At 49.7% G+C, this 14,760-nt stretch overlaps 1 protein-coding gene across 1 annotated transcript in view; it reads right to left on the reverse strand.

The window, feature by feature from the left end:
• Window positions 1-4,477: 4,477 nt before the first annotated feature.
• Window positions 4,478-14,760, reverse strand: part of NOX5 (NADPH oxidase, EF-hand calcium binding domain 5) — a 29,589-nt gene continuing 19,306 nt past the window's right edge. Inside the window, exons 10-15 of the mRNA XM_006758386.2 lie at window positions 13,886-13,930; window positions 13,453-13,577; window positions 13,098-13,182; window positions 11,894-11,993; window positions 6,050-6,216; window positions 4,478-4,705 (exon numbers count right to left, since the gene is read on the reverse strand). Of these exons, the coding sequence (XP_006758449.1) occupies window positions 4,574-4,705; window positions 6,050-6,216; window positions 11,894-11,993; window positions 13,098-13,182; window positions 13,453-13,577; window positions 13,886-13,930 (654 nt within the window). The 3' untranslated portion in view covers window positions 4,478-4,573. The remainder of the gene's footprint in view (window positions 4,706-6,049; window positions 6,217-11,893; window positions 11,994-13,097; window positions 13,183-13,452; window positions 13,578-13,885; window positions 13,931-14,760) is intronic.

Raw genomic sequence — 14,760 nt, forward strand, 5'->3', positions numbered from 1 at the left:
GAACTCTACGCTATATGGTATTTTAGAGCCTGGAGAGTGAGAGGGACGTGGGCAGGACACAAGGGGTAGACACCGGGGAGAATAGTGGTTTGAATAATAAGGAACAGCAGATCTTAATGGAGTGCTTATGTGGGGGAGGCCGTGGGCCAGCCTCAGGAGTTGGACGACAGCAATGCGACAGTCATCCAACAGGAAGTGTGTGATCATCAGCGTGGAGGGTGGATTGGAGCTGAAAGAGGCTGGGAAAGGAAGACCGGTCAGGAGATGGATGCAATAGTCCAGGCAAAAGGCAAGTTATGGACCCAACCAAGGCAGGGCCAATAGGAAGGAGACTGTATTTGAGAAGCATGTAGAATGTCGTATTGAGAGGGCTCGGTGACTGACTGTGGGAGGAGAATGGGGGAGTAGAGGAGGCAAGGGTACCTCCTGTGCCACCAGCTGAACAGGCTCATGGGCACAGAAACAGTCGTGAAACACTGCCAAGTGCCTACGGGGTAGTAGCACTGTTCTAGTCACAGAGACGCAGCAACAAATAATTAATTTCCCTTGAAGCTTCTTCAGGGTTGAAGACAAGCTTCATGTGTGTGTATAAATTCATCCAGCCAAGTTGGGGTGAGTCTCAGAGCTTTTTTCTTTTACCAAAAAATGCACCCTTTCCTCCCGTCACATTGGGATCATTCAAGATGGCCCATTTGCCCGGGGGTGGGGGGTGGGGGGTGGGTAGGCAGCCGATTGGTTGCCTGGCTAAGATTAGGAGGCTGGGAACTTCCTTGAGAAGCAAGTCTCCTTCCAGCCACCTCTGCTGGAATTGGGTATTCCCCCTTCTACCCTCGGATGGATTTCCCCATAAATAAATATCTTGTCTGAATTCATCTTATTTTCAAAAGGAGAGTCATCATATGGTAAAGACAGATCGTAAAACGATGCATCAATCTGTCAGGAAGGCTGGTTACTATGAGTATTTGTTTAGCAGAGAGCGTGTGCCCCGAGGCGGCTGCACTGTGAGGCTGGGCAGGTGCGTGGCCCAGGCCTGGATGCCGATGGCCCCGTGTCTGGACCAGTCCCAGGCCTGGAAGGGCCTTTGTTTTAATATTTAGACCTCCGAAAGCGGGCTGCTTTGTACACTGAGTAGGGCGCTGTGACAGCCTCACATGTCAGAAGAGGCCCCCAGCTGGAGGGGGCAGACCCATGGCCCCAGATGTGTCTGAAACACTTTCATTTGAGAACTAATGAATATGAGGGAATTTTAGACGACACCTCAGACAATCTCTCCATTTTGTTTTATTCTTTTAAAAAATGTACACAGGCCATAACCTAAGTGCACAGATAAAAAAGTAAAATACCACAGGAGTAATACATGAAGTGCGTGGTGTAAAAATTCTATACCATGAAACATTACATGGGAAGTACATACGTATATGAAATAGAAAAGAGAAAAGCGCTAAAGTCCTCCTTTACCGCCTCCACCGTTGACCACCATGAACTGTTTGATGTGTCTCCTTCTCACTCCCTTCCAACGCATTTCTACCTATTTATCCCAGACACAATACGCATACCGTTTATATTTTGTTATGTGAATAGGATAAAGCAACATTGGGTACTTTTTTTAACCTAACATTCTATTTTGGGTTTCTTTTAAAAATAAAAGTATAAAACTAATACAGGTTTATTATAAAAACTTCAAACTTTAAAGAGAGGAAGAAAATAAAAGTAAAATAAGCACCAAAACCAAAAAAAACCTATTTTCTTCCTGTCCCTCCAATTCCCACTCTCAGAGCAAAGAGATAAAATACACATATTTTTGTGTATCTTTTAAGAAATGATTATGCATATACTAGCATGTAAACACACATATCCTTCATCTGTTCATTGTATGGATGAGACAGTGAGAGCTCAGAGAGGTCACACAACTGACTGGGGCAGAGGCATATGTGGAGCCCAATGCCCTGCCTTCAGAGGGCAAAGAGCTTTCCGCTGTACATCTCCCAGGTGTTTGCCCACAGCCAGCCTCGGCTGGTGTCTCTAATCCCTTCCTAACCTCAGCCTGGTCTGCAAGGTGATGACTCTTCTCAATATTGCCCATGTCACCCCCCCCCCACCCGCCTAATGCTGTCGGTTCTCAGTGTGTTCATAGGCTACACTTGTGCTGCTTGTCCAGGGACCTGCCTGTTTGTTTCACTAATGCCTGCTGTGTCTGTCAGAGCTGTCCTGGCAGCAGACCGGCGTCCTGGAACCTGGCAAAGACATTCATTCAGGGAGCTGTGTTTGCACCTTTGTTCTCAGATCACACCTGGCAGTTGTATGCAGAGGACCCTTCCCAAAAGTAATTCCATTTCAGCAACCCCTTGGCCTGGTGGGAACCGATGCCTGCATTAGGCCTATTGCCCCGCCCTCTGTGCTAGGTCCTGGGGCCACAGGCCTGACCCCGGGAGACTCACAGCACACACCTGTGTCTGCAGTTAGCCTGTGTGTGTCAGCCTTAGCCATCTTGGGCCCAGATGTGTCTACAGCATTGCCAACATCTGGGTGAAAGGAGAAAAGTCAGCCAGCCATACGGATGTATTTGTTTCTTGCTGACAGTAGGATGGCACCATCTGGACATCTGGGAACCATCCAGTTGGACAGACGGTGTCATCTGTGCACCACATATGCGATCCCGTCCCCTATGCCTATGATGACACGAAATGGCAGAGCCTGGGCCTGCAACTCTCCCCAGCCAGGCCTGTCCTGACGTGCAGATGGGAAAGAGGGAAGGCCAGAACCTGGTCACTGGGTGTGGGCAAGGGAGGGGTGTGCGTGTGTGTGCGTGTGCGTGTGTGTGTGTGTGTGTGTGTGGCAGCAGGTGTGTGTGTGTGCATGCATTTGTGTGTTGGGATGAGGAGCTGGCAGCTAGAGAAACTCTGACCTTGAAACGGAACTCTCATGACATCGCAGTTCCGCCTGAGACTGGGCCTGGAGGTGCTGTCTCCAGCCGGGAGCTTTGGGATGAGGGGCGGTCTTCTCTGCCTGCCTTTGATGCACTGCCGCTCAGGAAGCAGTCTCCTTCCCAGCAAACAGCTCCTCCTGGGATCCCTGGTTCTGCATCGCCCCCCAGTGGGCAACTGGGATATATCTGGAGAGAAAGCCTTCCGGCACACTTGGTCCCAAGTCAAACGCGTGGATTTTAGAACCTCAATGCTTTTCCTGTTCTCTTCCAACCCGACCCATGGAAAAGAAAGGCACAATCTACACCTCATTGGAAAGTGCCTGATCCCAGCCCCATGAAGGCAGTTTGGGGGATGAGTGTCTTAGTCTGTCACAGAAAAGACGGAACCTGGCAAGACCAGCTACAAGGTGGAGGGTGCCCAGGAACTGCGGGGTTCCCCAGGGTCTGCAGTGCGGGGCAGCTCCGATCCGAGGAGGTGAGGCCAGCCCTCCCACTCCTGCCCGAAGCCCAGGGCCTCTCCTCCCCAAAGTGTCTCCTCGGAGAGCTTTTGCATCTGCTGTCTTTGACATCCACTCCCGCCCAGACAGGGACAGGTGCAAGCAGAGGCTGGAACGCGGTGAGAGAGGGAGCCGAAACACAGCCTGAGGGTGCAGAGACAAGGACGTCTGGAGCGATAAGGACCCACAGGGATGGAGGACCAATGTCCTGAGCACGGACGGTGGTGTCTCATTTCACTTGCAGCTGTGACTGGGCGATGTCGTCAGTCCCATTTTTCAGATGAAGAAACAGACTCAGAGAGGTTGCCAGGGCTGTACAGCTGGGGTGTGGCTGAGCTCCGCTTCAGGTCACAACCTGCTTGATGTCCAGCACATGGCCTTTCTGTGACCCCACAGACACACGGGCACCATCTCCATCCTGTTTCTCTAATGACTCGGTGCTTGGAGAGAAGGGAGAGACCCACATGCTGAGCAATGAGGGGGGAAGAGAGAGAGAGAGAGAGAGAGAGAGAGAGAGAGAGAGAGAGAGAAGACAAGGGGCACAGATAGAGAGATGATGGGAAGACAGTGACAGAGAGAAAGGTAAAAAAAGATGCTGCTTATCTCTCCCTACAGGCATACATTTTGGATAAAATACACATTCCAGGGCTCATCCCCAGATCTTCAGAATCAGAGTTTCTGGGAGTGGGACTCAGGAATCTACATTTAAAGAAATGTCCTCTGAGTGGCAAAGTGTGCTTTGAAACGCATCCGAAAAGGAGGGTACATTGGTGGGTGGATAGAGGAAGCGATAGGTGGATAATATGTCATAAAGCAAATATAGCAACATGTTAACTGAGGAATCCAGAAAGTAGATAACATTGTTCACTGTACAATTCCCTTAATTTTCTGTATATTTGAAAAATTTCATAATAAAGTGGGGGGGGGCAATTTCCTGAAGGATTGTGATCATTAGGCAGGTCCAGGAAGGACCCCTGTTGTACTTTGGAGGAGCAGTTTCCCTGGAAACCTCCCATCCCACCCCCTGAAGGAAGTCCCCCTGCCCATGGGGCCTCCTGCTCTGTGCGTGGCTGTGGAGGCTGGCCCCTGAGGGGCACTGTGCAAGGCGACCCACTGGCTGGTGGGGCGGGCGGAGCTCGGAGAGGCGGGGCTAGAAGTTCTCTTGGAAGAATCTGAAGCTGAACTGCTCACAGTGGACCCTGAGCACCTTGGCCAGGGCCGGGGAGCCGCAGAAGAAGACCTGCACCTTGCCCTTCTTCTCAGCGGCCACTTTCTGGAACACCTGGAGTCCAGGGGTGGGGGAAGAACAGAGGGAGGAGAGGGGGACTGTGGGCCCACCCCGTGACACACCCACCTGAAGCTGGCAATGCCAGGGGCTGGCAGTGGCAGCCATGGCCCTCTGTCTGTCCCCAAGAGGAATGCCAAGACTCAGCTGCTTGTCTTCAGAGCAGAGAGTGTAACATGCAGCCATTCCTGTAGGAGCCATTGCCCGACCCCTACCCCAGGGAGGGGATGGGCCAGAGAAGAGTAAGACCCGGGCCCTCGCCTCAGGAGCTGCGTGTGAGGGGGAGACGCACACCCCACTAACTGCCATGTTGGAGGACAGTGACGGAGCCCTGAGCGGCATGCGGACCCCAACTGCCCGGAACCTCATGCTGTCCTCCAGCCGGCCACGCGCCTCCACTGAAATGTCTTTCCTGAAGTCGGGCTTCTTCCCCCAGTGGGGACCCCTTTCCACCCCAGATGCTGCTTAAGAGCTGCCTTTGCTGAAAGTCCCCTTGGTGCCCAAGCACCCCTGGCAGCCGTTCCCCCTCGGCTCGCACTCCCTGGGCCTGGAGTATCGGCAGCGGTTGGAAAAGCCGTACTTCCTGGGTCAGTTTGTGAAACCCTAGCCCCCAGGTGGTAAGCACTCAGGGAAGAAAAATAAAACCAAGCTGAGAAATAAAATAGGAAGGCTGCCCACGATCTGATGTCCCTGGGCCTCATTTCCCCCGTCTGTACCGGAAGGGATAAGACAAGGATGCCGTCCACTGGGGCCTTCTGGCTCTGGCTCATCGGGGGTCAGAGCTGGGGGAGACCTTGGAAGTCATATGGGCTAGTTAGCCTCTCTACACAGATGGGGAAACGGAGGCTGACCATGGAATAAAGTGAGCGAGTGACGGATCCAGAAGTAGGTCCCCTGCCTCCGGATCCAGCCCTGCGATCCTGGCTGGACTCCCGATGCCAGCCTCACGCTTTGGCCCTGGCTGCTGGGCCCTAACCTACCCGGCCGCCGCTCAGGCTCTCAGCTGCACGGTCCCTGGGCCCTAACCTACCCGGCCACCGCTCAGGCTCTCAGCCGCACCCTCCCTGGACCCTAACCTACCCGGTCGCTGCTCAGGCTCTCAGCCGCATGGTCCCTGGGCCCTAACCTACCCGGCGCCCCTCAGGCTCTCAGCCGCACCCTCCCTGGACCCTAACCTACCCGGTCGCTGCTCAGGCTCTCAGCCGCATGGTCCCTGGGCCCTAACCTACCCGGCGCCCCTCAGGCTCTCAGCCGCACCCTCCCTGGACCCTAACCTACCCGGCGCCACTCAGGCTCTCAGCCGCATGGGCCCCTGGGGCTGGGACCCCAGCCAGGCTTTACCTTCCTCCAGTCAGGCCGCCCCGGCTGGGTGCGCGTCTGGAGGCCCGTGATGGAGTCCTTCTTCTCCTTCTTGGCCACGAGGTCGAGAGCCATCTGCAGGCCGATGGCCTTCATGTCGTTCTTGCCCAGCGCCGAGGTCATGTACATGTGCAGCTCCAGGAAGCGGCCTACGTGGTGGGAGGAGAGGGTGGCACTGAAGGGCCAGCGGCTGTGATGGGCACAGAACATCAGCCGCCTCGCCCTGGGGCTTGGAGGGACACCAGAGGGCTTGGAACTCACACCTGCGGCCACCGTGTTCACCCAGGACCCCCTCCCCCACGTGCTGTGGACAGGAAGGAGACCACTGCTCGAGCTGGGCCTGCTCTGCGCTCCACATACATGAGTTGGTTCCTATCCAGTGTCTAATGTGAGCCTCACCACCACCAGGGGTTCTGTTTCTGGAGGGAAATGAATCCCAGGGCATCGTGGCAGTCCTTGGGCTCCGAAGCGTGTGCCCTTCCATTCCACGTGGTGGCTGCACAGGCAGGTGGGGGACACCGGCCATGTGCACACGAAATGGTAACTGAGACCCAAGGGCCAAGGGTTGAGTGAGAGGATGACGGCCAAGGCTACTGCTACACAGGGAAGGGCTGGCGTAGAACTGCTCCCCGGGAGGTGGGGATTGGGTGAGGTCTTGGAAGAGGGGCAAGACTCAAAGAGGAGATGAAAGGAAGGCATCCCGGAAGGGGAACTAGCCTGCGCCCAGGGCAAGAGGCTGGGATGAACGTGGTGATGGTGGGGCAGGAGGTGACTGCCTGGCCGGAGCGGAGGATCCTTGAACAGGAGCAGCAGGACGGGGGACCGGACACTCTGAGGCTAGGACGCAAAAGGTCTGAGTGCCCAGCTAGGAAAGGAGGCCGGTAGAGGGCACCTGAGCAGAGCATGGCAGGATGGAACAGCGTTTCAGTAAGGAGGGTCAGGGGCCAAAGGGAAAGGCCGCAGGCTGACATCAGGGAGGCCATTAGGTCTGAGCAGCCTCAGTTAGATGCCTGCAATGGGACAGGTCAGCTGAGGTGCTGACCCTTCTCGGCCCTCAGGGCAGCGGGAGCTCAGGTGGGCAGCTCTTTGTTCGGGCTCCTTCCTCCGTTTTCCCAGACACGGCATACAGATGGTACCGTTCTCCATGGTGCCACGATGGCCCGTGTACCCGTGCACAGTCAGCGGTGGCAGGGCCTGCTCCAGGCTGTTGGATCCATGGGCTGATGATCACGCATCCTTCTCCTCCCCCCAGTCTAAAGGATTGTGCTGTTCTCAACTCGCTCTAGATGGTTTCATCTGGCACCATTAGCCCAGTTTCCCTTTGGCTTAAGGTCTCGGCCACTCTTAAAATGCAGATGGCCTTAGAAGGGACACCACATTTTATGTCACATATCGGTGAACTTGAGTAGTGCTGGGTGGTGATGGAGGGCGATGTGCCACAAAGGATGCCCATCTGGGAGAGCCCTGACCCTCCTCACCCTCCCACGGTCACCACACCCCCGAGAGGGGTAGGAGAAGAGAGAAGGAGACCCCGTGTGGGAGGGAGGAGAAAGATCAGACCTGACACAGTTTCTCCCTCTCAGAACAGCTGAGTGTGAGACAGTCATCCCATTTCTGGGACACTCTCCTAAGGAAATCATCCAAAGGAAGTAGAAAAACCCAAAGGAAGTAGTAAATATGTGCACATATTTACTAACTGCAGCTTTACTTATGGTGGTGGAGAACTAGGAATAAACAAAATGTCCAGTAGTGAAAGCTTGGTTAAATAATCTGTGGCAAGCCACTAACTGTATCATTCATTAATAGCCATTAAATACGACTACTGCGATTTCTACATTTATTGCATAGTTTTACTACTTCTACTACTATTAAATTTATTGAGGAGCTACTATTACTACTACCATTGCTACTATATTTACTGAGCAGTTATTAAGCTCCACTCACTGTTGTAAGTGCTGCACATATGATCTCTCACTTAATCCTCACAACGATCCGTTTGTATCCATATTTTTCAGATGAAAACATTGAAGCAAAGCAGTGAAATAATGTGCCCAAGCTTCTATAGCTACTATGGGATAGAGATACAAACCAAACAGAATGATTGAAGCTTAAGCTATAGAAATTGAAAAATGATAAATTACAAATTCTTTAACTCAAACCTTAATATAAAATTAAAATCAGAGACTGCAATTTGAGGTAATAAAGGTGTTGACTCAAGTGGCCTTGAGAACGGAAAGCACTGGGTGAGCTGGTGCCCGTTGTTTGCATGGATCAGGAAGAAGCAAACAGTAAATATTTATGTACCAGCAACTAGAAATTTAAATTAAATCTAAACTTTTCCCCCTGCTTACTAACATCATAAAAATCCAGTTTCTAATGAATTGATATGCACAAAAGCGTTCAAAACAAAGTGGATGCTATGTAAATATTTGCTATAATTGTTATTTACAAGAAAGGGCAAGGAGCTTTATTGCGACCTTCTGAGGTTTAATAGTTATCTTCCGAAGACTGGTGACGTGGCTTTAAGGCTTTAGATGTTTGCTACAGTAAGCTACATCTGTTTGAGTGTTTCCTGCAGAAAACAATGTTTGATTACTTGAACTTATAAACTATGTTTATTATTGAAATGTAAATTTACTCATGGCATCCTTGTGACAGTTAAGCAGCCAAATAAGATCTAATTCCAATGAACTCAACCAGTATTTTTTTTTTAAAACACATAATTCTCTTCAAGTTAGGAACAGATCTAAAGATATTCCTCCTTGTATAAGTTATTCCACAAGTAGAACAAAATGAAGCAGACATGATGAAGCTGCCCAGCCAGCATGGCTCAGTGGTTGAGCATCGACCTACGAACCAGGAGAAGGTCATGGTTTGATTCCCAGTCAGAGCACCTGCCCGGGGTTGTGGGCTCAATCCCCAGTGTGGAGCGTGCAGGAAGCAGCCGATCAATGATTCTCTCTCATCATTGATGTTTCTATCTCTCTCTCCCTTCCTCTCAGAAATCAATAAAAATATATTTTAAAAAATAATAATGAAGCTAACAGATTAACTTTAGGATACGGGTCAAAACATCAGTATCCCACAAAGGTGTCCCATGAAGGCTATGATATAACCCAGAGAAGCATGTCATCGTACACACGAAGCACTGGCTTAGCGAATAATGCAGAATGTACGTGTGTGGGGGGGTTGGGGGGGGCACTGCAGGGGCAGGAGGAGGACATGTTTGATGAAAGTATAAAAGAAGGGCCCAAATAGTAAAAGAACTCATATATGCTAAGGTGTTTAATCTTTATCTTAGGCCACTCTTAAAATGTTTTTATTGCCACTGTATCAGGAAAAATACTGAGCATTCAACCCCAATACATATATGTGCTTATTCACATGTTCATTTCAACTAACTGGGTATGTATATTAAAAATGTATGTTGGAGAAAAAGAACCACATTTACTTTCTCACCTTAAGCAACTAGAAAAATGGAAGGGCCCAATGTCATTTTTTAAAGAAATAAAACAAAAAAATTATCAGATTTGTATGATCCTGAATAGCCAAAGCAATCCTGAGAAAAAAGAATGAAGCCAGAGTTATCACACTATCTGATTTCAAATTTATACAGAGTAACGATAATCAAAACAGCATGGTATTGGCAGAAAAACAGACACACAGACCAATGGAAAAGAATTGCAAGCCCATAAATAAAACCACATGTATTTGGGCAAATAATTTTTGACAAAGGAGCCAAAAACACATAATGGAGAAAAGAAAGTCTCTTCAATAAATGGTGCTAGGAAAATTGGAAAGCCACCTGCAAAAGAATGAAACTAGACTACAGTTTGCCCTCATATACAAAATTAATTCAAAATGGATTGAAGACCTTATTATGAGATCTGAAACGATAAATTACAAAGAAGAAAAAGTAGGTACTAAACTCATGGATCTTGGACTTAGAGAAGATTTTATGAATTTGACCCCAAAGGTCAAGGGAAGTAAAGGCAAAATTAAATGAATGGGACTATATCAAACTAAAAAGCTTTTGCACAGCAAAAGAAACTACCAATAAAACAAAAAGGCATCAATCAAATGGGAGATGATATTTGCAAACAACAGCTCCGACAACGGGTTAATATTCAAACTATATAAAGAACTCAAACATCTCAATACCAAACAATCCAATTTAAAAAAAAATGGGCAGAGGACCTGAACAGACACTTCTCCCAAGAAGACATTCAAATGGCCGACAGATATATGAAAAGATGCTCAACTTCACTAGCTCTTAGGGAAATGCAAATCAAAACTACAATGAGATACCAGCTCATACCTGTTAGGATGGTTATTATCAACAAGACAAGAAATAACAAGTGTTAGGTTGTGGAGAAAAGGGAACCCTCATTCACTGCTGGCGGGAATGTAAACTGCTACAACCACTATGGAAAAAAATCAAAACTACAATGAGATACCAGCTCATACCTGTTAGGATGGTTATTATCAACAAGACAAGAAATAACAAGTGTTAGGTTGTGGAGAAAAGGGAACCCTCATTCACTGCTGGTGGGAATGTAAACTGCTACAACCACTATGGAAAACAGTATGGTGCTTCCTCAAAAAACTTACAAATAGAGTTACCATATGACCCAGCCAATCTTCTGGATATCTCCTGGGAAAACTTGAAAACATTTATTTGAAGTTATATGTACTCCATGTTTGTTGCAGCACTATTCACGGTGTCCAGTACACGGAACAACCAAAATGTCCTTCGATAGATGGTTAGATAAAGGAGATGTGGTTCATATATACTATGGAATACTACTCAGCCATAAGAAAAGATGAAATACTGCCATTTGTGACAACATGAGTGGACTTTGAGAATATTATGCAGAGTGAAATAAGTCAGTCAGAAAAAGCTAAGAACCATGATTTCACTCATACGTAGGACATAAAACTGAAACGCATAGACAAAAGACAATAGTATGGCCGTTACCAAAGGGAAGGTGGTGGGGGGGTAGTAAAGTGTAAAGGGGACCAAATATATGGTGACAGAAGGTGATTTGACTTTGAGTGGTGTGCACACAATGCCATCTACAGACCATGTGTCATAGAAATGCACACTTGAAACCTATATAATCTTATTAACCAATGTCACCCCTATACATTTAATAAAAATCTATAATAATAAAAGTGTAATATGCTAATTAGACCAGACGTTTTTCATTCTAGACAAAGTTACTGTGGGGGTGGGGGGTGGAGGGCTGAGGCAGAGGCAGCAGAGGCCCCTGGCCACAGCAATGGCAGGTGGGGGCTGGGGCCAAGGCTCTTGCACGAATTTCGTGCATTGGGCCTCTAGTAAATAAATAAAGGACTAGCAATCTGTGGGAATAAAACACAATTTTTAAAAAAGGTATGAATAAGAATCACCTGAGAAGTATGTTAAAATGTTTGTTCTTGGGCCTCCCCCCAGAGAATTTGCTTTGAAAGTTCTCAGGTGAGGCCTTGAAATCTAAATTTTCAACAAGTATTCACTTTGAATGAAAAGAAATGTCATGAAAAAGAGAAATTAGAAAAAAGAAGAGCATACATTTTTATAAAATGTGAATAAGAAAAAATACCAGAAGGAAATCTTTTAAAATGCCTGGAATAGACAAGATAGCTGGATGGATTATGAATGATTTTTTTTTCTCCTTTATGTTTTGTTTCACAAAATGTTACATTTAAGTGGAAAATAAAAGCAGTCCTCTCTCCCCCACATTTTTTATAGAAATAGAATAATCTAAACACCTCACAAAGACCCGGCCCCACTCCCACCCTCCTCAGGCCCTGTCCCTCTCCTACCCTCTTGAGGCTCCTCGGCCTGGTCCATCTCCAGTTTGGTCAGCAGGCTCACAAACCACTCGAAGGACCGCTGGTCTCGGTTGATCCAGATGAAGTCCACCTAGAGAGAGGGGACCTTCGGTTCTGAGGTGGGGCCTACCAAGTTCACAGCTCATGTCTGCTCCCCAAGGCCTGTATGACAACCCTGGCATGATCGGGGTACACATTATCATCCCCATTTAAGGAGGGGGAGGCTGAGGCTCACAGAGGTGAGGAGCCTTGACCAGGCCACAGAGCAGCATGGGGCCAGAACCCAGGTTCCTGACTGTTGGGTCAGGATTTTCTATAATAATCTATTGTTAAAGCAAGCAATGTAGTGGGATCTTAAGCATAGGACAGCCAGAAAAACATTACTTATTTATTTGTTTTTAAAAATCCTCACCCAAGGATATGTTTTTATTGATTTTTAGAGGCGGGGGGGGGGGGACAGAGGGAGAGAGAAACATCAATCTATTGCCTCTGGTAACACACCGTGACGGGGATCGAACCTGCAACCTAGGTATGTGCCCTGACTGAGAATGCCACCTTTTGGTGTATGGGATAATGCTCCAACCAACTGAGCCACACTGGCTAGGGCCACAGTACTTATTTTCTAAGAAATTCTTGCCTGGCCAGCATGGCTCAGTGGTTGAGCATTGACATATGAACCAGGAGTTCACATTCGGTTCTAGGTCATGGCACATGTCCAGGTTTCAGGCTCGATTTTCAGGAGGGGGCAAGCAGGAGGCAGCCGGTCAATGAGTCTCTCTCATCATTGATGTTTCTATCTCCCTCTCCCTTCTTCTCTGAAATCAATAAAAATATATTTTTTAAAAAGAAATTCTTTAAAGTGGCCTACTCAAAATAATAAATTTTGAAAAGGCAAATGTTTTCATTTTTAAAACCACCACCAGGTGATGGCTAATAAGCATCATGGCTATAACTGGATCCAGACTGCCTGACTTTCAAGCTCCTTGGTCTTTAATGAGATGCTGTCCTCAGAACATCTCTCAGGGGCGAAGAGGGGTGATGGAAGCGGGGAGGCCTGGACACTTCGGAGGCACCAGGAAATGCAGGGCACTGGGGGAAGTGTAGGGGCCAGCAGACCCCAGCAGGCGGGCCTGGCTCCTGTTCCCGATGGTCTCCCAGGGAGAGGGGCCCGGGCTGCTGCGAGGGCCACGCTCACCTTGTGGAGCTTCATGTCTTCGTCCTGGATGCCCTCCGCCCAGCAGTGCTGGCAGTTGGGGCAAATGTGCTTTCTCTTCTGGTACCTTAGGGGAGGCAGGAGCGGGGGTTTGAATTTGGGATGAATAGGAGGCTTTAGGAGCTCAGAGTACAGAGCAGGGGACAGGGAAGGAGGATGGGGTGACAGAACCCACCCTATGAGAAAGGAGAGGGATGAGACCCCCAAAAAAGAGGCTGCATGAGCAGGGGAGGAAAGAAAGAAAAGGGGAAAGGGAGATACTGAAAGGAGAGAAGGGAGGGGGGAGGGGGAGAGGAGAGGGGAGAGCTCTCTCAGGACTCGGCTGCAGGCCACCCACCTGTACATGATGCTCTGCAGGATAGAAGCAAAGGGCGTGATGCCAATGCCCGCCCCGATGAGCACGGCATGCTCAGAGGCGAAGATCCTGCGGGTGGGGGTTCCGTAAGGGCCATCGATGTAGCACTGTGCACCGGAGAGGTTGGAGGGAAGAGAGTGGTGAGCGGGTGCGGGGAGAGCTGGACCCCAAGGCTTTAGGACTCCCTTTCTACACAGGCAGTTGTCTCCTGGCCTGGAACCAGGTCTAAGCTCTGGGCTCTGAGTTCACTTCTGGGCGAGCCCTAGAATCTCAGAATGCAGAGCTGATGGGGGCAGGGCTCGCCCAGCACCCCTGCGTGCCCCTGGGCTTGGAGGGTTTGGTTCCATTGCTGGACATCTGGAAATCAGCCCGGGGAAAATGGAGTGGCGGGGCAGGCGATCCCGGAGCCGCTCACCTTGATGTCACAGAGTTGGTGGTTCTCACGGGGCGCCTCAGAGACCTGCGAGGAGTACAGCAGTGAGCTGTGGGTCTCTGGGAATGGGCATGGCAGGCGTTTCTCAGAGGCTTCCGAGTGCTTGCCAGCCCGAGCGACTTCACTAAAAGGGCATTGCCTTTTCTGCCCCCACCATTCCAGGGAGCATGGCGCCCTTCTGGGAGAGAACATCAGCGGTGTTCTGGAAAATTCACTCACTCTTCAGCAACAGCAACAAAACTCCTGCATGTTAGGTTTGCTGATTTCTGGTGTGAATAGCGCTGTGATGGCTCCCACCAAGGTCTGCATTTAAGAACTGGCTCTCAGAATTCTTGGGAACTTAACCATCAGCTCTAGCGGGCCATTATCAGTCAGCTTCAGGGTGTGACCAGACACATTTTCCACTCTGTCTCCAGCCCCTCCCGAGAACTGTCACATCTCTAGACAATTCCCTGCCCTTGAATGTTCCTTCCCCTCAGCCCAGAACACCCTTTCCCCTGACCCAGCTGGCCAATTCCTGTGCATCCTTCAGTGTGCAGCTGCTGTGAAGTGGTCGCTCTTCCTTGAAGCTCTGCCCAGCTGACCCAGGCAGAAAGCCAGTGGCTGGCCGACCGGAGTCCCTGGAACAGGGTGCGGGCCTGCCTGACTCCTCGGGGCCTGAGCAACAGCCAGCAGACAGACTGGATTTGTTGAGGTCAAATTCTGGAGGTGAAGGAAGCAGACCCCCCAGCAGGCTACAGGGTCCTGCGCTGACTCCCTCTCTGGCAACCAGAAGGCAGAGTTAGGAGGGACCTTCACTGTCATCCAGGCCAACCCCTCGTTTCACAGAATGGAAGCTGCGTCTGAGAGCGCACCAG

This window comes from Myotis davidii, unplaced genomic scaffold (genome assembly GCF_000327345.1).
Source record: "Myotis davidii unplaced genomic scaffold, ASM32734v1 scaffold673, whole genome shotgun sequence".
NCBI lineage: Eukaryota > Metazoa > Chordata > Mammalia > Chiroptera > Vespertilionidae > Myotis > Myotis davidii.